The sequence below is a fragment of the Lutjanus erythropterus genome, chromosome 11 (genome assembly GCF_056507025.1).
Source record: "Lutjanus erythropterus isolate fLutEry1 chromosome 11, fLutEry1.hap2, whole genome shotgun sequence".
NCBI classification, from domain to species: Eukaryota; Metazoa; Chordata; class Actinopteri; order Lutjaniformes; family Lutjanidae; genus Lutjanus; species Lutjanus erythropterus.
The window spans coordinates 8,354,444-8,379,916 of record NC_139327.1 but is presented as its reverse complement, the minus strand read 5'-3'; the positions used below and the strand labels follow the sequence as shown (position 1 = coordinate 8,379,916).

General features: G+C 39.0%; 1 protein-coding gene across 1 annotated transcript in view; it reads right to left on the bottom strand.

The window, feature by feature from the left end:
* pknox2 (pbx/knotted 1 homeobox 2) overlaps window positions 1-25,473 on the bottom strand; it is a 163,353-nt gene that overhangs the window by 23,586 nt on the left and 114,294 nt on the right. The window contains exon 6 of the mRNA XM_084730691.1: window positions 1,217-1,388. Within this exon, the coding sequence (XP_084586817.1) occupies window positions 1,217-1,388 (172 nt within the window). The remainder of the gene's footprint in view (window positions 1-1,216; window positions 1,389-25,473) is intronic.

The window sequence follows — 25,473 nt, the reverse complement described above, 5'->3', positions numbered from 1 at the left end:
ACTTAGTGTTGCCCCCCACATGGGGCAAACCATTTGTGACATTAGCCTTTGCTGTTAAGATTGAACTAACTAGTAATGCTGCTATCCTTGTGAGGAGGAACAGGAGTCTCAGGCAAGTTATCCTTCAACTCATGTAGCAAGTCATGTTCACCAATGGTCACTGCCCCGTTAGATCATTCATAAGACTGCAAAACTGAAGAGTGGTTGGGTCAGAACCACTTTTGCCATTTTGACTTTTAGCTTTGTAACATGAGGACTTTGATTCGGTCATTGGTTCGGATTCCATCCTTAATCGTCTTTTCAAACACTCTCAACCGACCATTTAGGTGTGCGACTATCAAAACAACAATAAAAAAGTTGTTAGCCACAGACCAGTTCTGTTTTTCCACTTTTGCTTCTGCCCCCCCCCCCCAAAAAACTTGTTTGTGTCCCTAATGTTTCCCCACATGGGGCAAACATGCATGACATTAGCATCAGATGTTAAGATTGAAGTTGAACTTTAACCAGTAATACTGCTATCCTCTTGATGAGGAACAGGAACCTCAGGTGAGTCACGTTTGGCAATGATTACTATCCCATTAGGTCATCCATAAGACCATAAAATTAAAAACTGGCTGGGTGAGAACCACTTTTGCAGTTCTGACTTTTCACCTTTTAGTAGGCGGTCTTCAAAGTTTTCCAGCAGTTTTTGATTTGGCTGAAGGTTCAGTGGATCTTGGCTTCGTTCATCTTTTCAAAGACTTGTTTGAACATCTCTCAAGTGACCACTGAGGCACACAGCAATCCTTAAATCTTTAGAGGTTTCCAACAAAAAAGTTGTAGCAGCCACAGACCAGTTTTGTTTTTTTCTGACCCTCCCAGAAACTTGTTCACATCACCTAATATTACCTTGACATGGGTCAAACATGTATATATTCATTCCAACCAGAGAGAAATGATTGGATTAAGAGAGTACATGGTTATTAGGTGCTAATATTTTCCTATTGGACAGATACCCTCTCAACCCAAATTCTCTCCAATCAGGCAGATCAAGCCAGTTTCATCTGATTTCAGGTGGTAGCATGAGGCATTTTTCTTCTGATTGGGCTATAAATTTGAATATTAGAGGAATATTAGGGTCCATGTAAATACAACTAGTGACTTCCTGAAATCAAAGGAAATCTGAGGCCTATGTTGTGTTGATGATTAATCATGCACATCCCAGCACTTTGCTTACCAAGTTGTCCAGCTCTGGGTCTTCACTGAAGAAGGGCTTGTGTTCTCGCTCCTGCTGGTGCACAAAGTTTTCAATGTCCACATCAAAGCTGGCTGACGTGATGCATTCAGATCCCTGTGTGGCCTGCTCACATTTCTCAAACAACAGCGCCAGCAGGGGGAACAGTGGATGTCTAAGGAGAAAGAAAAAAAGAGAGAGGCGCAGCATGTGTCAGTTTGTACCATAGATAATGTCTTTGATCTTAATTCATGTCTGTATCATTGATTGTGTACTAGACAGAGATGTTGGTGTGTCTTGACAGAACTGGAGCTTTGGAAACCGTCACTTCGCAAACTTGATTTAGAAAAATCTGACATCTGCCATTTATGTTTTACATGAAGCTGAAATTGTTTCTGAAACTCTATTGGATTATGTGGACACGATGTGACATTGCAGTGCATTTTACTTCAAGCTGTAAGACTAAGCCAAAATTACAAATGTTACTATATTATGACAAGTGGTAGAGGGCATATTCAGATCATCTTCTTAGTAAAAGTGCCTCAAAGTAAAATACTCTATTTCAAGTAAAAGTAAGTATTATCAGCTAAATTTACTTAAAGTATTTAAATTAAAAGTACTTGTTTTGCTAAGACACTTGTCCTTGTGACTGGCATGATAAATTAAGTTATTAACACTGATGCAACCAAAGGGTCAGGCCTATCCAAAGGTCACTAGATAAATCTGACAGGTTATCAGATGATTAATAGGAGATGGAAGAGGAAATTAGATAAAACAAAGTTCTGGGTTCTGGTGCTAGGTCTAGATAGACTTTTCAGACTTTCAAAAGAAACCATCTCATAGATGTATAGGGTAATGTCTATTTGCCGGAATTTTCTTTTGTAAGGGATCACAAGAGTAAAAGGTTGGGAAGTATTAGTTTAATATTTAATCATTTTATGTATTCCAATGATACATTATCTTTTATGAACTAAAACAGAAATACCTGAATAATGTGAATAAAACATTGCCCACTAACTATAAAAGAACATAAATGTGTAACATAATTCACAGTTCCAGAAGGGTTCTTCCTTGGGGTGCAAAGATTCTACCCAGAACCAATTGCCTCCAGGGGTTCATCAAGGGTTCTTTGTAAGACTAAAGGTTCCATGAGAACCTTTTTCATCCAAAGAACCCCTTTGCAAGAAACTATTATTCAGGAATTCTTCAAATACTTGAAGGAAGATTTTCCTTCCCTGGAATATAAAAGGATTCTTGGTGGAATTCTCTTGGTTGGTATTAGATAAAACACTTCTAATATAACAGTATTAGAACACCCTGGGTGACTTCTTGTTAGCACCCTTAAAAGGTGGAAATGTTGTGGATACACCCCTCAGAGAGTACTGTAGATGGAGCTATTTCAACATAGAAGGGTTCTCTGTAGAACCTCCAATTGGAGGTTACTAATTCTCGTTACTACCCTTTATGTTTGGTTTTAGGTAGAACTTTCTAAAAGGGTTCCAAGTGGAACCTTAAGAAAATGTTCAACTAGGAACCAAAAATGGCTTTCCTATGGGCACGAGCCAATGAACCCTTTATGGTTCTAGTTAGAACCTTTATTTCTGAGAGTGTAGTGACACTGGCTGGCTTTGTCTGGACTTCTGTGAAGACAAGTCATGGATCAAGTTGTCATTATCCATATTCAGTGGCTGTGAGTGACAGCTTGTTGATGCATCTCTAGTCTTTTCTTTTGAATCCTCGACATTTGACAAAACATTACATTCTAATTGACAGTAAGTGTCCGATACACTTTTAATGAACATCGGGAAACACTGTCTGTTGTCAGTAGCTCTGATGGAGGAACACACTGTCCATCAGGTATGATGATCAGTTCATCAGAGAGACATTTCTGCAAAATGTGTTTTCTCTTTCTCAGTCACAACACTGTCTGATTTTAAAGTCAATAGCTGCATCTCAAGCTTCTTTTTCAGTTGTTAAGTTTACATTTTGCCAACACACTGCAAGCATCATCTTCCTTTTGACACTTGACATTGGTGTTACTTTAATTCCACTCAGCAGGCAATTTAATTGGTTATGTTACAAAACACCCATACAAGAGTTGCATTTATATAGCATTTTTATTTACATGCAAGGCTGCTGTCTTATAAATGCATTTCCTTTTACCCACTTAAAAAAATCCATATGCCTAAGGACCCCCATTCACTCCATGGCTCTGAGTGCATGTCCACGTTGCCCATGAAGTACTTTGTCTGTGGTCTTTTCACTGTGCATATGCGAAAAGACGACACATTAATGGACTCTTAATAGGGTGACTAAATGGAAAAATCCAAGAGAGAAGAATTCAAGACAGCTCCACTCCAAAACCCTCACCGTACTCCCTCCCTTGCTGTACTGTTAATAGCGTGGCAGCTCCATGACATTCCCTAAAGGACATGCTGAACATACGGACAAGGTTCAGCAAGAGATCAAAAAAAGATCTTTAAGTGGATAGGACATGGTCCAGTGACAGCGCCGGGACTCACAGTGTCACCTACATTGTTACCATCTGCCTTTTATAGGGAATGTCACTCACATAAGATCCCCCAGATACACTGTGCAATGGTCCATACTGCACTGCTGTATGTAGTACATGCCAAATTATTGAGCACTTCCACTTGGAAGAAAGCTGAAGAGAATATTACAATGCAATAAAATCTGAGAACTTGACTGGCTGAGAATAAAAACTTTTGGCTCAGGTAAATATTTGTGCCACAAAGAACTACATCCAGATTTCCATCCTCTCGCACAGGCTACTGTCCTTTGTGTTACCTTTGACTCAGAGGAAACCCAGGGGAACTTCTCAAAATATGTCCCTGTCAAATTCATTATGATAAGGTCTCTTGGCAGTATGTTATATAAGCCCTGTAAGCAGCTTACTTGTGGCATATTTCATTATTTCCGCATCCAGCAGCTTTAGCTGTTCCAGGCTATACAAGAAGACTTCTTTAAGGAATGAGGCCAAATTTATTAGCATTGACATGAGAATTAATTATTCTTACACATGTAGTAATTTAAGGATTTCAAATACAAGACACTGTCATTCAAACAGTGCTCAGAGCTTCAAGGCGTAGCCAGGTCTGTGCCTTCATTATTGGAAGCATGAAGCATTTCCTACCCTGATTCTCCTCTTCTCTTGGGAGTTTTCCTACCACCGTGGGGCGCTGGTGTCAAAATTTCAAATGCACTGAGTAAAACTTAAGCTACTGAAATTAAAGTTTTTTTTTAAAACTGAACTTTTTATCTCCACCAGGTGTAGGCCAGGAGGGGATCATGTAATCATTTCCGCGTGCGCATGAACAGACCTGCATCTTGTCCGGAGCTAATCTTGAATACTACTGGAACAATCAGCCTAATATTTTTATTTTTTTTGCGAACATTCATGACTATATACTGAAGGACATCTATGATTCAGAATTCTTGAAAACCTTTTTTCTGACTTTTGTGCCTTTATGCTTTTATGGCTCGATGGCTCACGTTTTCAGGTCATCCCATTCTTGGGAATGTGAAATTGCAAAAATTCCGTGAGGGAATTTCTTCAAATTTGACACAAACATTCACTTGGACTCAAAGATAAGCTGCTAAGATTTTGGTGGTCAAAGGTCAAAAGTTAAGCAAGCAAGCATGAAAGTTATGAATCAAATAGATCTGATTAAACAACCAGACTGAGACCAACTGAAAAGAAGGGTCTCAGTCCTCTTCCGAGCAGTGTGAAAACAAACCACAGGATTTAGGCCCTGTTTACACCTGATATTAACATGCATCCTTGCTGATGTGATCACAAGTGGGCAGCTCTGAGTGCAGGTGTGGATGCATCCAAGACGTATTGAAGGTAGTGATGCGCAGATGGGCTCAGAGTTCACCCAAGTCTGCATAAATCATCCACCTGCCACCCACCAGAGTGTATTATTTTCTCCAATTTAGGAACCTGCAACTGCACCTCTACCTCTATATTACCTTTTAAATGATGTCGAGCAGTGTGAGCTTTCCGGGTGATTTCTTCATTGTGTGTTGTATTGATGTATGAGTGTGATTGTGACTGTCTTCAACAATTGACTAATGGCAAGAGAAGCTGCTTTCAGCTTCATTTCCACGCATGCAGTAATGTCACTGCAGCAATATGGGACATTTAACTGCGTGTCCGCGACTGTAAATGCAGTCCGTGCATCTCTAGTGTAACAATGTGTCCTGGGCCACAATCAAGGACCGCCTACTCAAGTGACATCCTGTAAGTCCACACGAAACAGCTGTCTGATTTCCATTTGCTTCACTGTAATGCAAATTACGTGTTTGGGCTCTGTTACCTGCCAAGATAAGCAGCAGATGTTTGTCACGCCTTAAAAATGGCGCAATTTTGAGAAAGAGTTTTTGAGTGAGGAGAAACTTAATAAACTTTGTGAAATGACTATGGCATATTCATAGGATGGGTAAAGTTGGCATTAAATTCAATACATTAAGTTGTGTCTATCTTCATAAAAAAGTGTCAGTTTGTTGCATGGCTACTTCTTTTTGAAATGTTTCTACCTGTCAACATTTAGCAGCTCTTTGAACAAACTGTTTCAACTGTTTACATCATTTACATAAAATTAATGAAAGACAAAATTTCATGATAATAAACATGACCAGGAAAAAAGTAACCAATATAGGCTGATTCTTTTGCCCAGACTTCCTTGAAAAAAATTCACAATTTTGTGAGCTGTTGAATTAAGAGAAACGCCATTAACTTTGTGAAACAGTGTCTGAGACAAATTCTTAATTATTTGGGCCCTCTTGTAAGTTCAGAAAATGTTATACATTCTTGAGAATTAAAAAAAAGTATTTTAAGGGGATTTTGATTTTTACTCTTCAATCATGCTGGAAAATATATTTTAAAAGATCAAACTCTTGGCTGTTAACAGGCCAACTTCTCACTGATTTCATTTTTTATTTAAATTTAGACATTAGCTCCATCAGAGAACTCTGCACGTATTTCAAGTTAATGAGTGTATTTCTGTCATCTATCATGTAGATATACCTGCCGTCTTTCACCATCTGACCAATGTTTGCTGAGATGTAAACTAGCTTTAGCCTCAGTCTTTTAGCATTAATGTTATGCCAGCTACACTTACAAAATCTGTTTTTGAGTCATTATTTTAGTCGTCAAAATCCACCGTCGTCAGCTAGAAATGAAAAGCTGCTTTTGTTTATATCTCTAAGGATTCAAAGACCTCGTGTTTCAACAATTATCCCCGATTCTGATATTAAATCTGCCACTGTTATCACTATGAACTGCATAAATGCAGTGCAAGAATGGAAAGTTTGGCAGGCTTAGCAACAGTAACTAAGGAGGGCGGGGTTTAGCGAAGGGTGAGTTTAGTTGTTATGGTGAGATACACATCTGATGCCAATATTTTACATATTTCATGAATTTGTCTAAAAATAGAAAGTTTACCAGTGCTTGAGCAGTAGTCTAGACTTTTTCAAACCAGGAAGTGAGACTGGCGTCCTTAGGGTACAGCTAACGTTTTTTATGCCTGATTAAATTATGTTTTTGTAAAAATCTGATGGAGCTGATGGAAATCTGGGGAACAAAACGGACAACTTTAAAAAAAAGAAAAAAGGATAATGATAATAGCACATTTTCATACCTACGTTATCAGAATTTATTGCTATTTTTTAGATTTTGAAGGTTTTTAAGACATTTTTAAGGATGTTTTCTGGCAAAGAGCAAACCAAAACATTTCATAAATTAAATGTATTTCATATATATACATATATGTCACCATATATCACCAAAAATTGCAATGGAAATACAAGTGTTGATATTGATCATTTTTGAAGATTTTTGGGGGAGGACACGATTCGTTCGGACACACGCTCTAATGCCTGGTGTGATCGGATCATCAAAGACATTAATATCATGTGTATGTGAGTGTGGAGGAGGGTGTTGCTAAAAAGGGCGCTGAATCTCGACCAATCAACCGTGGATAAATGACAGTTAGATAAACCGAATAAAATACAAGTATGTAGAATTGATTTCTGCTTTTATTGATAATTGTTTGCATTTTGCTCACAGTTTTATTTCATCGTTGCGGACGTATGTGTGTGTGTGTGTGTGTGCGTGCGTGCTGAGTGTATATTGCAGGGGACTGCACTGACATGGAGGCAGACTGGGTCCCTGCTCAGGCTCTAACCCATGGCTCTCATTTGCAGCCTTTAATAGTCGTCTATATTATACTCTAATCTGCCTGATCCCAATTTAATGCCGCTCCCTCAGCCAGACGTGGCAGGAATACTAAACAGGAGGCTCACGTGCAGAGTGGAGAGCCGCTGCCTCGTCTGTTTAATGTCTGCTGGTGGTGGTGGTGGTGGGGTGGAGAAGAATCTGGGTGGGGGTGTAAGAGGAGGAGGGAGGGGGGCTATAACTGAGAGCAAACAGGGTGACTCTCAGCACTGCAGATGGTGTCTTAACAAGTTATTTACTCTCACATTCGCTCTTTGTTATTTGTGTTATTTTTATTGCGCGGAGTGGTTAATTCTGCCAATGGGGTGAGATCATTTAACTTTCTCTTTTTCTCCTATGAGTGCTAATGTCTATAAACAGGAGAGAGGAAGACATGTCAGCCCACTAGTGTCAACAAAATGACACTTTGTTTGAGTCGTGAGTCGCTTTTTAAACACCACACACTAACACGTCTATTCACAGATATCTGCTGTCAAGGAGATGTGGCACTGCAGGGCCCAAGGACCCAGGGGCATTGTGGGTAGAGCTACAGAGTACACAACACCTTAATGGCTGGTAAATATATAGACTGCTGTGTGTGCATGAGAGAAGAACACCAATAGCCGAGCTAAAAATAAAGCAAATACAGCAATTAAAGGTGTGATAATCCATGATAGAAGAAGAGCTGACATGTCAGAGAAAGAAAATGTCTCATTAAGTGTGTCAGAATGTTGCCTCAAACAACCTTTAAAAAACAATCAAGTCTTTCATTAGTATTAATTAAAGCACACCAGTAATATTTACATGACTGCACAGGAGATTTCAAAATAAAACGTAAATATTATTATGCTACGTATCGCTGCCATTGAATGAAACTTTTGTTCTGTTTCCTTTTGTTAATGTATAATTATAGTCATAAGCACTCAGAAATATTGCTAATGCTTTAGAACAATAATGATAACACATTATGAAGCGTTATAATGATTTACAAGCTCAAGTATTATAATGCGTCATGATTGCTGACATTTTTTCATAGTGTGTTAGAATTCTTATACACACAACCATTTTATGATACATTATAATTGCTGCTATAATACAATATGATGTGATTATAATGCATTATAAAAGGACCCATTAATGAAATAAATGTTTTGTGTGTTATTGTGTAGAGGTCGTATAGATTTAAAGATTACTAAATCTATGACTATGATTTTTTTCACTTTACTTAAAGAAAATAATGACCATCGTCGCACTAGTTATGTTTAACCAGCTAGTTATTATTTTAAATCTGCCTATACTTCAGGAATGTCATTACTTTACTTAAAGCTCACAATGACCACTAGAGTTACTTATAATCACCCTATAATGTATTATAACATGGAAATCAACAGGAAAGAGTGATAGTCGTTATAAAATGGTTATAATGTATTACAATCATGTATAATGTAATACACTATGATCCTTAACAAAAAGATGTCAGTGACCTTATAAGCTATTATAGAATATAATGTGTTATGACCTTTGAAATAAACATTATGAACATTTCTGAGTGCTTATAAGTACAGTTATACATTGCTACAACAACAGTATGATGCAGTGTAAGTATTTTTATATGATTATAAGACATTCTTGGGCACCATAAAAAATGTTACCCAAATATTTTTCGTGTTGTCTTTCTTGTCTTTTAAGAAGAAACATGTCAAGTTATAACATCCTATCATACAATCTCCGTAACTTTCTTGTAACAAACAAACATTTATCATCATAAGATAACAAGTTATGCTGTTATAACAACACTTTTATATGTGCACTGTAAAAGCAAAAAAGTAGAGAAAACTACAATTTTCAAGGCAACAGAGAACATAGATTGAGTTTTGAGCCCAACTCAAAGTTTGGAAAAAGTTTTAACTTTTGTTGAAATAATATTTTTTTTTCTTTAGAAACCCCCCCAAAGAATGTGTTTCCAAAAGTATTGACTAAACCGCAGTAAAAGTGAATAATGGTTAATATTTTAATATTTTCAATTAAGACCATTTGATTTTCAGCCACCCAAATAAAAAAGAAATAAGTTTCACAGCTCATGGCCAACAGTTTTTGAAATATATATATATTGGTAGTTTTTAAAACTGAAATGTTCAAGTTAATCTAAAGAGGAAAAGTGAACTATCTCAAGCAAACATTATAGGTCAGCAAAACTTTGTTGAGTTTTCTCAGTGGAGCTAGAACAAGAAAAATATTTCATGATAACATAAAAGGAATTCTTGTTCTAACAAAATAATAATTTAAAAAAATCATGGTGGCAGTCATTTTATACGTTTAGAATTTCTCAGTTAAATGGATCAAAATATCTATTATTCAGCAATTTTTTGGATAATGGAGCTGTTTTGGTATTGCCATCCTATAACTGAATATGAATATCAATGACTAAAAAAACAGTAGAGCTTGAAGAGGCAACTGATTATGAGAGCTATTCTGCTATGATGTTTATTAGATACTGTAATTTCATGTGACACTCAGGTTATCTGACGTCTGAGAGTGAAACAAGTAAAAATTGAATCTGTATTTTATCATAATTGAAGATTATGCACGACCCTCTTCCCCTGAATCCAGACTGCCAAATTTGTAGTTAGGTCTCACACCCTGCATCTTTAATTCTGTCCAAATTGAGCCAAATTCTTTACAGCTAACAAGACAGCTACCAAGTGAGGCTTGTCATTTATCAGCTGTTCTTTCTGTTGCTCATTTTTCTCAAAAGCATGTCTTGTTTAATGGCAGTGAATCTAATTAACATTCAGAAACAGTAAAGTACATTAAACTGAAAATGCATTTGTTCAACAGACTTTGCTGAGCTGAAATCTGTAAACAATTTGTTAACCTACACGGTGAGTTTTATCTCGACAACAACAGAATGTAAAAGCCTGATGTGGAGCCATTTGCATAATCTATATTATAACTGCAATTTATTTCCTTTCTTTGCTCATTTATGGAGATGTCAACAAACATTTCTTATGTGGAGCCATTAAAGCAAAATTGACTAAACTAAACATATTAAAATAAATATCTTTCAACCAAAAGTCATTTTGAAAAAAAAAAAAAAACTTTACTTCTGGTGTTAGCCACAATGGAGATACTGTGCATGAAAAAAAAGCTATTCTCAGAAATAAGGGTTCCAAAGGGTTCCTCCTGAAGGGCTGGGGTTCTACAGAAAGCCATCTGCTTCTGAATAACCCTCTTTTGAAGAAACGGTTGGTCTAGAGTTCTTTGTGAGACTAAAGGTTCCCTTAAGAACCCTTTTCAACCAAAGAACTCGTTGTAGAAGAAGTTCAAGAACAATTTCGTCAAGGGTTCTTTGTCCCATAATACGAGAGAGTTTTTGATAGAACCCTGTTGGTGCGTTTCAGATAAAACCCTTCAGATACAAAAAGGGTTCTTGGTAGAACACCGTTGGCGGGCTCTAGATAAAACCCTTCGAATATAAAAGGGTTCTTGGTAGATCCCCCTGGGTTGTGTTCTATGTTAACCTTTCAAATATAAAATGGTTCTTGTCAGTTTCTAGATGAAACCCTTGGAATATAATACGGTTTTACAGTAGAACTCTCCGGGTACATTCTATATGAAACCCCTGGAATATAAAAGGTTTCTCAGTAGAACCCTCTGGAAGGGTTCTAGATGAAACCCTTGGAATATAATAGGGTTTTAGGATATAACTGGGTAAAACGAGAACGGGTAGAACGGGTAAATTCTATATGAAACCATTGGAATATAAAAGGGTTCATGGTAGATCCCCTGGATGGGTTCTAGATGAAACCCTCGGAATATAAAAAGGTTCTCATTAGAATCCTCTGGATGTGTTCTAGATGAAATCCTTGGAATATTTAAGGGTTCTCTGCAGAATGAGAGAGAGAGAAGTCTTAGGTTGGTTTCTCGATGAAGCCCACTGAAGATAAAAGTTTTCTCAATAGAACACTCCAGTTGGGTTCTAAATAATACACTTGGATATTAGAGTGTTCTCAGTATAACCCTTGGGTGGGTTTTAGATAAAACCCTTGGAATATAAAAGTGTTCTCAACAAAGTCCCCTGATTGGGTTCTAGATAAAACCCTTAGAATACAAAAGGGTTCTGGGTAGAATCCCCTTGGCGAGTTTTAGATAAAACTCTTGGAATAGAAAAGGTTTCTCTATTGAACCCCTTGAGTTCTATTACACTATATAAGGGTACTCTGTAGAACCTCTCATTGGGGGTTCTGAGTGAAACCTTTCACAAATGGTTCCAGGTATAACCATTTATGTTTAGTTCTAGGTAGAACTCTCTCAATGGATTTGAAGTGGAAGTTTTAGAAAGGTTCTAACAGGAGCCAAAACAGGTTCTCCTATGGGTATAAGCTAATGAGCCCTTCATGGTTCTAGTTTGCATCTTTATTTCTTTAGAGTGTAGGAACAAACATCTTTCAGATTAGATGTGATATGACTAAGATCATCATGGGTTTTTAAGATGAGCTTCGGTGTTGATGCTCTATGGGAATTGTAGTCTCTTCGATGTCATTGGTGCTCTGCGGCTAACAGCCAGATTTGGAATAAATGATGTAAAAGGCTAAAGCTATCAAGGCAATCAGGGTTTGCATGAGAAAACGTCTATCCTTGACGACATACCAGTGCGCACAGTTGGACCTCGCCAACTTGGAGCGAGGCAAAAACACTACCCTTCGGCGCTTTCTATGACCTTTACACAGGAAGTCGGGATTAAGGTAGATGGGGTGTGAAAAGGCATGCATTTTTATGAATGTGAACATAGCTGCATGTGTCCGCTTGTGTGTGTGTGTGGGTGAGTGCATGGTCACGCGATGTGTGTTTTCCAGTCTCCCACTACCTCCTGCTACCATCCTGAGCTCCCCCCTCCTTCTCCACACCGGCTGCCAGAAGCGGCAGGTTCTATCTGCAGTGCGACGGAGTGGAGATTGCCGGCTGGGGGATCATTACAAGGGCCATAAAAGAGCGATTTACAGGACGGCCAGTGAGTGGAGTCAGCACGGTCCCCACCCTCCAGCACAGCACCGTGCTGGGTCACCAACGAAAAGCCCAAAACGGAGAATCAGAGGCCAGCGGGGGAACGTGATGACTTAAACATGAAGGTGAGGGACGTGGCAGCTCCGGTGACATCTGCTTTATGGACACTGAGTCAGAGGCTGAAGAAGGAAATAAAGTGCCACTTGTTTTTGATGTCAGATTAGTAAGAAACAAACTTGAAAAAGGTAAAATACACACTCTAACAACTTGCTGTTGTTATGTGAAAGTTGCCAAAAATTTTTTAGCTTTTCTGGATCTGAATAAACCTTTTGGTGAGATTTTTTTCATCGAGAACAAACTTTCAATCTCAACATTCAAGCCAAAATGGCAAGATGCCTCTTATCTAGTCTGTTCAGTGAGGTTTGCACATTAACAGACTGATCCATCTTCCCGGAAATCAACATATCAATTCACCTGGTCAACTCAAACAACTCTTTTTTTTTTAAACACTTATATTATGCTGGGAAAAAGTATTTCAAAAGATCAAACTCTTGGCTATTAAACCCTCTAACAGGCCAACCTCCTAGTGATTATATCTTTTTTATTAAAATAGAAGTCAACTCTGTCAGATGGAAAATCTGACCATATATATATTTATTTTTTATTAAGCTTTGATTTTAGAGGAGGAGTTGACATGTCATGTTTGAGACACAACTGAGAGCAATATTATTTAATCAATTTGTCAAAAAATGTAAAGTTTACAAGTGCTTACGCAGTATTCTTGCCTTTTTTTAAACCAGGAAGTGAGACAGGTGTCCTTAGGGTATAGCTAACCCTATAACCCCCCTATTTTTATGCCTGATGGAATCATGTTTTTGACAGACTTGACAGAAATCTGGAGAGGCGAAAGTGGTGAAAATATTCAAAATATACTGTACATTTGAACTGATATTGATTGTTTCAGGAGGCTAAAATATGTTGTTCTACTGACCCCGTCCACAGTAAGGATTAATATATTTTTCTATCCCGGGAAAAGAAGCAAATTTTCTCGGGAATCCCAGGAAATAAGCTTTTTTTTTTAAAGGCATAACTTCAGGTAAGTCCTGGTCATTTCAAGCAACACTAAATGCAACAAGAAAAAATACACATATATATGTTCCTAACCTGACCTTTGTTATGTATTATTGTGATCATTATCAAGTCAAGAGAACACAATTTATGTCCATCAACATTAGAATTAATAAACGCTTCGTATCCAGGTTGAACTTTGTTATATCTGCTGCTCGACTGTGACTGCCAGAGTCATGAAATGTCAAGTTTATTGTCTGTGATTTGTCTTCTGAGAATAACAACCTCATGAAAGTAATATTTTACAAATTGCAAAATCTGCTAAATAAAGTAATTTGGTGTTTTCTGAGCCATTCTATTAAAATAAATATTCTACGGCTGCTCTGCTGGTGCGAGCCGAGGTTGCAAGTGCGAGCTTACACCGTATTAACTGCAGTACTGGCGCAATCACAAGAGGTCAGCCTGCGACAGAATGAATCTGCTGAAAGGTGTTACCGTACTACCTACAGTAGAGGTGCAATCCCACAAGCTCACACTTGGCGCATGCATGTGCTTTTTAATCTGACTACTTTGAGTTAATTAATAGGCTGTGTTATGTTTTACTGGTGCACAGCACACACACATATCTGTTTTATGGCAGTAAGCTGAGCTCTTGATATATTTCAATATGTTCTGTGTTTAATAAAGATAAATAAACAAAACATTTTTTTTCCTGTTTCCCATCATTGTTTTTCCTGGGAAACAGGAAATGGTCTTGATTAGATTTCCTGGGAATTCTGCTTCCCAGAATTAAACCCTAGTCCACAGCAGAATATTACTTAGCTTCCTACATGGCACTCCTGTGGCTTCTCCAAACTTAGGGTGCCAACCACCATCTACTGCAGGTTATACACTTAATATAGGTAAGTACCTCACACAACCACATTTAAAAAAAAATCTGAATTGTCCCTTTAAAAACCAGGAAACTGAAAACAGGACAACAATAGGGTGCTATGATATTTGAACAGTTCGAATTGTGCAACTCATTCTGCTGAGGAATATTGTGTTAAACAATCAAAAGCTCCAGACAGCTACTAAATCAACTAGTCAACAACGTTCCCAGGGAATGACCTTCCAATATCAACAGGAATTATCCCTCAAGTTTATCACCAAAAGTGGAGTTAGCGGGTTTTCCTCCAGACAGTGAAAACTGTTAAACCTGCAGATGCAGAGCGGTGCATGAAAACAAGCTCAAATCAAAGCAGCGTAGTCATCTATGGAACCAGTCGTGTTTGCCTGCTTTCGCAATAATCTGCCAGGCCACCGAGGGGGTAGAGAGAGAGAGAGGTGGGGGTGGGGGTGGGGTTTGAAGGTATGTGTTTATGTGGATGTGTGTGTGTGAGGCTCTCTCTCTCTCTCTCTCTCTCTGCTCCCCACTGTTTGCCAGTCTAATCAGGCCTGCTGTACCCCCGTATATTAGAAGCCAGTTTGTGGTGGAGTCCTGCTGTGTTTGCTCCCGACAAGGCCCCAGTTTCCCCAGGCTACATGTCTGAAGCACACCCTGTGTAAGGGTGTGTGTGTGTGTGTTTGGGGAGGGGGGGGTTGGGGTACACACATATATACAGTACACATGTGTGCACACTCACACAGACACACACACACAAAGAACCCCCGGCACTATCTGAATAAATCCTGTCTCCTTTTCTCTACTTTTTCAAACTCCCCTTTTCATTCTTGTGTCTGGTCCTGAACTTCACTTGGGGTTTTTGTTTCTCCGAGGCCTCCTGAACCAAAGAGCTGCTGCTACACTTTGGTTTGTACAACATCTCTCCCAACACAACACAACACAACCGTACCCAGCAATGCAGGCTGAGTCCTCAGCTGCCTGTGTGGAATTGTGGCTGAAGTCCACAGCACATGTATACAGATGGGATCTGAGAATAAAGTGTAGTTTTTCTCTTAACTGAAAGGACACTTTACTGCTGGCCTGGTGGTAAGTCATAAACCCAAGGTCATAGGATATACTGCAACATAATATATAATTAGCAGGGATGTAAGAAAATATCAATATACTTCTTGACTATTGCAATATTATGTTTAAATTTTTGAACCTCATATTAATAGATGAAACAGAAATGTCTGAATTACATCCAGAATTTTTCACCATTTGAGGTTCAAGTGGTGCTTTTGCAATGATATAATGGTTTTCCAACTGGAGAGTCGGCGCCTCCTACTGCTTGTCTTGATGAACCAACCCCTAATAAATGCATAGTGGTACTGGACTGAAATTCACAAAAGAGGCAGCTGGATCACAAGATCAATTGAGAATCCATCTTGCCAGGCTTCAAGTTATCCGTTTGTGTCGGCACCAAAAGTGGTGCAGCCAATCGGCATCCTCGGAGGGTCTTCTGACTGTGACGACAGTGAGAGGCGTGTGTGGAGGCGCAGATTTGATTGACTGAAGCTAGCTCATGATAGACAGACGGCTCATCCAATCACCTGCCAAGTCTTTTTTTGTTTAAAGTGCCTGCCCTTTTCCAAACAGTTTCTGAGGATGGCTTCCCAGATCGGTCTGTGAAAGGTTAGTCTCCAGCAATCAAAGATTTAATAACATCACTGTCATTGCAAGTGCAGAAGACTGTGTGCGGCAGTCTTTTTGCTTTTTAAGAATCTAAAATATAAAACATATTTTGCCTTGTTTCCACATTTATTGCTTTCTACATAACTGATGTCTCCAGTAATAATCTACAACAGTGGTTCCCAACCTTTTTTCCTTGGAGCCCCCCTTATTTCTATCTAAGGAAAACTGAGCACTAATGCAATTAAGAGGTGAAATCATCATTTTGTATAAATATGTAATTTATCACAGCTGTAGGGTACTGGAAAAAAGTGCCTGAATTTGACTTTGAAAAAAGGTTGGTGAATTTTGAAATTGTGACTGTAGTTGACATGTGCGAATCTTATATTGAGGACCTCAGAGCAGAAAAAGTCTTGGGGACCCTCTGGAACCAATGATCTACAATGCAGACAAATAATACATATCAAATAGCGTGTAGAATGCAATACATTACAACAGCACCACAAACTAAATCATAAGGCATAAGGCAATCTGAGAAGTGAAAAACTGCAAGTCTGCACTGCATGGTGACAACTGAAACTAATACAATCGAGTGACTAAGGTGAGTTGATCAACTAAGGGTTTGTCTCATGTGCACTGATAATAATAATAAAAAAAACATTACAAAACACACACAATCGTACACAAATTCTGCATGTAGCAACAATTCTTTCATTGGTGAAAGAGAGAAATGAAGATAAAATTTCAGTCTGAACGCATGACTGTTTCCAGAGGGCATTACATGACAGCTGTGAATTGCAAATGATGTTCCATTCTCTTCTAAGTTTGCTGCAGGCCTTTCTTGTGCCAAGAAAAGATAACATGGATTGCTAAGTTTCCCAAGTAAAAAACAAAAAAAAAGGGAAAAAGAAAATTGTGGACTTCCTTTCTCATCCAAAGTCAAGCGGTGAGGAAACTCATAAAAACGGGGTATCTGAAAGAAACAGCCAATAAAACTACTTGAGCTTTGACACAGTTTCCTGCATTCAGCAGCGGCTGAGCACCAACACACGCTGACCTGCTAAATGGAGGAGGCACGGCCCGTTTTAAGCCCGTCAGACAGCGAGTGTTTGCGCTGCTGGAGAAGCAGCACAGTGGTCGAGGATGCATTGATGCATTGTGTCAGGGAGGATAAACAGACTTTATGGTGCATTACAGAGGCAGACAAACACAGAGGCGAGCACAAATGCGGATAACGCCGTCCTTGGACGTGTCAAATTAAACGCACTCCCTCCTGATGTGTGCAACACGAGAGGTCTTCAAATCTGCACTTCTTTGATGCCATTAACAACGAGTGCATATACAAGCAGAAAGACACCCGAGGCTGAATAAATTCCTGTAGTTCTCGGAGTTTGGCGACTGTCAGCATGACGGCATGTTAACCTTCCCACAAATACACACACAAAACCTTAAAGCCAGCCTCAATGCAAAATACGCAGGCTGGCCAGCATGAGAGAGGCTTTCAGCAAAGACCCACTATGGAGGGAGTGAATGATAATATGCACCATACAGGGCTCTGCGCCACAACGCTGGCATCTTTGTAAAAGGATCCCACCACTGTCAAAACAGAATGAATCCAATTTTAGTCCTGTTTTCTTTCATTTTCTGATGGAAATAAAGTGAGTTAGACATGATGAACAACAGTTCCTTATAGGGTAACTTGTATTTTTCAACCTGGAGACTATTTCCCCATGTTTTTTTATATCTAAGTGCATGCTGCAGCCAGCAAACTGAGCTGCATAATCTATAATGCATAATCTACAATGCTTTATAATAACCTACCTCTTTGCTAAAACGTTGTATTGATAACTAATTCAAATGTAGTTAATAGCTATTTCAATGTTAACAAATAATATCAAAGGTTGTGTAAAGCAACAATAAATGAGTGTTTCTGAGTTTGTCACACTGCAGAAACATGTGTTATTAACCACCCAGACAAATTTGAATGACTAGTGTATAAAATCAGGTCTCAAAATCATGAAAAAATTATCAGTTTTCTCTGCTTTGAAACGCTGGGGCCGTGTCCACTTCACTGTCTCAGTGTCAAACACCAATACGACCTGAAGACGATCTGAAACATGGGCGCACCGTCTAGAAGCTTTATTGGACATGTCCAGATGTGTTTGAGCCACCAGAGCCAGAGGACGGTGACAGGATCGTATTTTTTTTACTTCTGAATATCGGGTTTTTGGAACTGAAGTGAGCTGAAGTGAACTGCTGGGCTGATTTGGACTGAGAGAGTCGCTGAAGGTACGTTTGTAACTGACTGTTACGGAGGGTGAGGGGAGGGGGAGGCCATGTCGGTTCATGTGTTGGTTCGTGGGGCTTACAAAGCGTTGGTGCACCATGGCTCCCACACATCACCGAGCCACTCAAAAAAAATCCTGAACACAGAAATGGTGTAGTATTTGTTAATGATTGGCAAATTATTTTGTACACTTTTAAGAAATCACTACATAGAGAAATGGGCCATATATTTCTAACACTTTTTTTAATGGTTAATAATCAGTTTGTAAACTGTATATAAGTAATATTATATGTATATTATGTAGATTACATTTCATTCTGTTACACTGGTATGTAAACTTGCATAAGTAACATATTTATTTTAACCCAAACAATGATCTTTTCCTTAACCTAGTGGTTCCCAAACTTTTTCCCAAACTTTCTGCCCGCCTTCAGAAAGGAAAAAAAAAGTTCATTGCCCCCGACCCTATCAATTGTTAACAATAATCTGGGAAACAACTAACAACTAAAAAAAAGGCATCAAGCTGAATTTTAGTGAAATAAAGGATAACATGATAGTATCAGCAAAGTCTTGTTTGTTTATTTCCCTATATAAACAATATTCATTACACTCTATATTTCTCCTCTGGTCATTCGTGTCCCCCCTGCAGTGTCTCCACGCCCCTCCCATGGGGGCCTGCCCCCCAGTTTGGATACCACTGCCTTAACCTACACCCAAGTAGGTTAACATCGTTTCCTATCCAAGTAATTTTGTGCCTTTATTTTGAAACTCTACCCAGCCCTTTCTCTCAATACTGGACCAATTTCAAAAACTATTGTCTCCATTATTCATTTAGACACAAAAACATGAGCAAAAAAGGTCCATGTTGAAAAATACTGAAGATACCTTTTAAGCCAAATAGAGTTCAATACGTTTGATAATAGGTTCTTTTTAAAACTAAATCTACAGAACAGATTGTGTCTTTTATTTTAGACAATTAAGGTAAGAGTTCTCTGTCTGGAGCAGTGAATGGAGCAGCTCAGACTGTATACAGCGGATGTGTAATGCTGCCTGCAAGGACTTCTGAAAAACACACTTGTGTTGCTGCTTATAATTGATTCCCTAAGTTCTCTCCATGTAAAGCAAGCGAGCAGTTAACTCAAACAAACTCATGAAAGTGTGACCTTAAAACAGCGTGTTCTGGTAAACACAGCTCCTCTACCCGACTTGTTTCTAAGCATCATAAGGACATTTCTGCTTTTTTTTTTTTTAAAGAAACACTATTATGATGTCTCTTTCAATTAAGCGCATGTTTCCATCTCGGAGCCCGAATCAGCCTCCATCAGCGGCGAACACCACATCCGCAACCTGAAAAACAAAAGCCTTACCGGCTTTTTAATAAGATGCAGAGAATCCAGAAGGATCTTTATAGTAAATGCCACAACTCATTAGGCTAATTACCCTATCACACATTTACTCCGCCGCTAATAACAAAGTAGGCAGAGAGACAGAGAGAGGGAGAGAGGAAACCACACATCTCCTCATAAAGTTGGCATTCTGGCAATTAGTGAAAAGAAACATTAAAGCCCACACAGACTTCCTGAGCAAAATAATTAAAGAAAAGTGGCAGAGATGTTGATTCTCTCTGCTTTTCTCTTTTCAAAGTCTACAGCCCCCATATGAGCACTGTGTAGCGGCAGCAACACTGGCAGATCAGACTTCTATTAAAATAAGAGTGCTATTTGTGTCTTTTTGCATAATTTGACTCACTGTGGGAGACATGACTTGTGAAGTCAAATTTAATTGCGTTTATAACAAGGTAACAAGGTGCGTTTAGTCATTAGCTCCTCGCAAGGGCAAAAATAATTCCGAAAATTCTAATGTGCTCGGCCTCCTCTGAATACAGAACAGCGAGGGTTTCACTTAAGAGCTACAAATAATCATATTTTAACGGCACACGCTGGCGAATCCTCTGCTCGTGTTGCTCCCCGAGCTCAGCGCTGCCTCTGACACTGTTGATCACAACATTTTAATTGGCCATCATACACATTTACAGACTCAGCTGGCTCCATATTCTCCATAGCACCATTTAACTGCTAAGTAACTCTACTTCCCATCTTACAGTATTTTAGTCTCATCCTTGGCACTCCTGTCGAGTCACATACAGACACTGATAATGTACTGCTATATTTGCCTGTAAAACTATATAATGTGGACCCTGACACTCTTTAAAGGGATTTGGTGGAAGTGCTAACACTAAAATACTACTGGAGTAGCAGTCTTTTCTAAGAGAATTAATCATCTTACTGACTGATAGTATTTTAGAGAAGATAAGCCCACTGATAATCCCAGCTGTGTTAAGTACTCTATTGAACACACTATAATTTATCTGAATATGGAAATTCTCATACCTGCAAAAATAAAGAAATCCGTCTTTGTGTTAAATGACCTCTGCCCACTCCTGTACATTCATGTAAAATTAGCCTGGATTTTTTCCCCCAACTGTCACTGTAAATGCACCTGGAACTAAGTAAAAGAAAAGACTGAAGATTTTTTTTTGCAAACAGATGCCTGCTAATCAATCGACCTCTGGCTCTATCTATCTATCTGTCTATCTGATGACCTATAAGTGGGAGCTACAGAAAACACACTGGAGCCACAGCATTTAGCCTTACCTATAGTATTTGATAACAGTACCATATAAAATGAATATTTACGCATGTTTTTCTAAAGGTATGTCTCTGTGTTTTCAGGACAAAAGGCAATTTGGAGACCCCAAAACCTCCGACTGAGAGCTGCAGTTTTTTCCTTAATCGTTTTGGCTCATTTTTCACGACAGTCTTAACTTCCATCTTAACTGTGACTGCAACTGTCACCACTGTTTCATGGGGCATCAACACTCTCTTGCATGTTTCAAAAGGTAGTAACTCACCCAAAACATTTCAGTCACGTTTCGAAACCAAGTTATTGTGTCAGTAATTAGGCCAAAAGGTCTTTTCACCGTAGTTGTCAACCTCTGAAATGCTTCTTGAATACAAACCTCTATTTTGTTCTACTTTTTGTTGACACTGACTGCTAGGATGTCAGTTTGTCTAGCTGAATGTTATTATGTATCGCACTGAGCTTTTTATATTCAGATTTCCACGGTGTAATTAATGGTTTGCTTGGAAAAGTCGATACTGCACAGTGCTGTGGTACATCAAATGTATGCAGTAAATTTATTTGAGTAGTAATGTGTTACAAGCAGGGTGTAGCAGTAAATACAGAGGTAGGTAAGGTGGTGTTTTCCCTCTAATCGATACAGTTGATCTAAAAACTCTCAGCCTCATTTCAAAGAAGTTATACTGTAAACTGAGTTTACTGGGGTTTACCCCCAGCTGTTTGTATTGCAAACATAAAATTCATCTTTGATTTAAAGTCATACACAGAAAATTTGCCACAAACCTCCATGACCTCCGTGTGATTGTTGGTTCACTGCTGTTACCTGGCAGCTCATTAGCCAATTCAGCAGACATCACAAACATTTCGCGCTATAGATATTTATGGAATATATGTGCACGTCTGATGGATTTTGAAAACTGAACGTATCATCTTGCATGTAACAGTTTCACTGAGAATCAACTCATCAGTTTTGATCAGCAGAGTCATTTGCAAGTGGTTATTGTCCAAATTTGTAGAAAACCGCACACATGCGCAAAAGAGTAAGTACAGTTAGATGTTGGACATGTGCAATTTGCTTGAATGTATGAGAAATTATAAACTGTTCTGAACAACAAACTAATTGTTAAAAAAATGATCAGCATAAATACAGTGAAACCAAAAGAAGTGCTTAAAAGGCAGTTCATATTTTAAAAAAAAACAAAAAAAACCCACAGCAAACTATCTAGATCTAAATTTACATAATATCCCTGTTCTGGCAACTTATTACCCATAAAAACTGCATATGGTCATTTACAGAACCACATTGGATTTATGAATTGCCAGTCATCTGCACAATCTGTTCCAACTGGATCAGTCTTTGAGAGAAGAGAGGTAGGCTCTTGCTTTCAACACAGACTATCACTGCCTGCAATAAACTGTGGACAGGACATGGAAGCTGCTGTCGGGTGAAGTGAGGGCTCTATCAAAAGGGTCAGAGTACTACTGCAAATTCAGTACTAAGATATTGCTAATATCAACATACTCACGTGAACAAGTAAGTTCAACAGTTCAAGATTAGGGCATTTGAAATAATGCTGGTATGTTGCCTTAGAAAAAAAAAATATTATTCAGTCGTTTCAGTTAGACTAACACCTATTTGGATTTGTGAAACACAAATCTAGTACAGTCAAATACTACGCAATGCTATGAAATTAAAACTGTGATTGAATTCAAGGGCTCCTTGTTTCATTTCAATGAAATGGACTGTATTACATATCTGTGTGGCTGTGTGTATTTATCTTGTAGGTATATTAAACCTCACTCTGGCACTGTGCACTGATTGACTGAAATAGCCTGGCACAGAATGAGGCGCAGTAGCCTCGGCTTCCATTCCTCTCCTCACACATTTATTATTATTAGATGATACAAGGTCAAGTTTATTGGAGCCAAGGCCTATTTATATGGTTCTCTACAGTCCAATTGTGAAAAATCATGCAAAAGTTTTGACAAAGACTACAGTAAGGGAAGCTTTTGTCAGCTGACAGTAAGCCATAATATTCTTGCTTAAAAAGAGAAGCCCTCTGGTTTGTTTGCATTTATTCACAATCATCTTGGGTGGGGTTAAACCCAGGATGCAACGACTGGGTCCGTGCAAAACAGTGTCAGGGAGGACTTGTTTTTGTGTGACATTTGCACATAGGGAGGAAGACCTTGGCTTTAACATGGCTAAATCATCGCAAAACAAAAGGTAACAACCAAAGCCATTTCATCATAGCTTGCTAGCTCTGAGGTTGTTGTTCTTACCCTTCAACAGGACTTTAAAAACAGATAGCGGATGCCCCAATGCTGCCTGAAACAGACGGTCAGTGGCAAGCTTATACTTACATTTTACATCGGGTGAGTCAGACTAGGTAGTGACCTCTAGTGGCCATAATATTTCTAAAAGGAGTAGCAAAAAAGTCTATGTTTCAATGAGGTGGGCTGGATGGATGGGTTAACTAAACACAGGGGTTTAAAACAGGAGACTGTGGTTCATGTCCCTTATGAAACCTAAAATCAGCTTTTACTTATATAGAGTTTTAAGTTACCAAACGCTACATACATAAAACTGCATACATGTGGGTTACATGAGGTTGACCTTTACCTTAACCCCCTAATCCTAACCCTTAGCCTAAACATGATCTTTTCCGAAACTTAACCAAATAGTTTTGGTGCTTAAATGTAACTAAACTGTGTCTGTTCACAACATTAACCGTGTGTATGATATGATTTACATAACGTGAATTTGATAACATATTTCAGGTCTGGTATGTCTGTCGCTGGTAGTCTCCGCTTTTCATATATTGCGTTTTGGGAGTCAGTAGTAATCGACCTATTCTGTCAACCGAGTCTCATTCCCAACTCGTCAAATACCGACATTTTGTCACCGTGCCTTGGCAACTTATACAGATGCACAGTAACTGTTAGCTTAGCGGCTGAAAGGCATGCACCACGCTTTTCAAGTGACTTCAACGTAAACATCCACGGCCTCAAAATCTGTTATTCTTCCTGCAACTAATGATAATTAGGCAGAACTACAGGGTGTTCCAGCTTGAATCCCACGTTTTGTCCAGCAAAGTAAAAGCTATAGGGTAGGGTGGTGCTCACCCACAATGCATCCTAGCGCATGTGGGCACTGCTGCATGGCTCTATTAGCAGGAGGACTGACTATAAAGCCCCTTGAAACAAATTGTGATTTGTGATACTAGGCTATAATACATGAAACTGACTTAACTATCCACTTTACAAGAAAGAAAGACAACAAATGTTTTTCCCAGTATGTTGCACTATTCCCTGAATCCATGCATTGACTTACTGTATGCAAGTATGTATGTGCACCGTCCTCCTATTTGCTCACTCCAGTGCTTTTATAACCACACACCACACAAACAATACTGCAGGGTCTCTCCTTAAGTGCATGTTTAAAACAGTTTGACATTCATTAAAGCGACAAGAATGAATGCACAGATCCCAGCTCTTATAGAGGCACTCCAATCAAGCAGCTAATAAAATAAATTAGCATCATTAACATTAATATATTCTCTACAGAAGACAACAAAAGAGCTGGACAGCTGAGGCTACATTTAAATAAAGGTAATAAGGTCTGTATCACTGCTGCAAATGTTGTGTTCAGCTGATACTGTGAGCTTCCTCTGTTCTGTCTTTCCTGCTGTTTAGGGGAGGAAGAGGAGGAAAGTAGAGATCCAAAAAAAAAAAAAAACCCCATGGAAGTGGAAGAGGGGCCGATTTGGGCTGAGAATACACCCACCACCACCACCAGCACCCGGAGCTGCTCCAAACATGGCTGCTCACATCAAAGGCAGCCCTGTATCTCAAAGGAGCTGCTAAGGACTTTACAGCAGCTCGCCTGAGGCCTGAGCGCGGGGGCTCGCACCTCCTCAGACAGCAGCGGTGGATACCCGCAGGTGGGACCTGAGGAGCCGGGACAGACGGGCCGACACAGTCTGCAGTGTCATCATTACAGGACGGCCCGCGCCAGACGGTGCAGGGCAGCTCGCGTCTCATTCCACTCAACAAATCTGGTAAGTTGTTGGTTTGCTGCCTACGCCAGGAGATCACCCAGCTCGATTAAAAATGTCTGTATTTTGAATAATTTACTTCATAAATAGATAATACAAGCTCATTATAAGGGTGCATCAATATTCTAGTGATAAGCTGGGAGAGGAGTGAGGTGTTTTTTGTTTTTTTTTTATTTTTTTTTACTAGAGTTTTGGTTTCACCCAGCAGTGATTTTCTTTCTTATTTTCTACACCTAACAAGGTGGTGCCTTCCAGGGCCTCTACATGGTAAATAACAGAATAAAATTTGGAACAAATGTCTGTAGGGTGATCTGTAAACATCCTAAAATATGGGTAACAAAAAAAGGCACAAAGCTGATGTACAGTGCAGTGTGGAAATGATCAGATGCATTTCACAACGCTTTGACT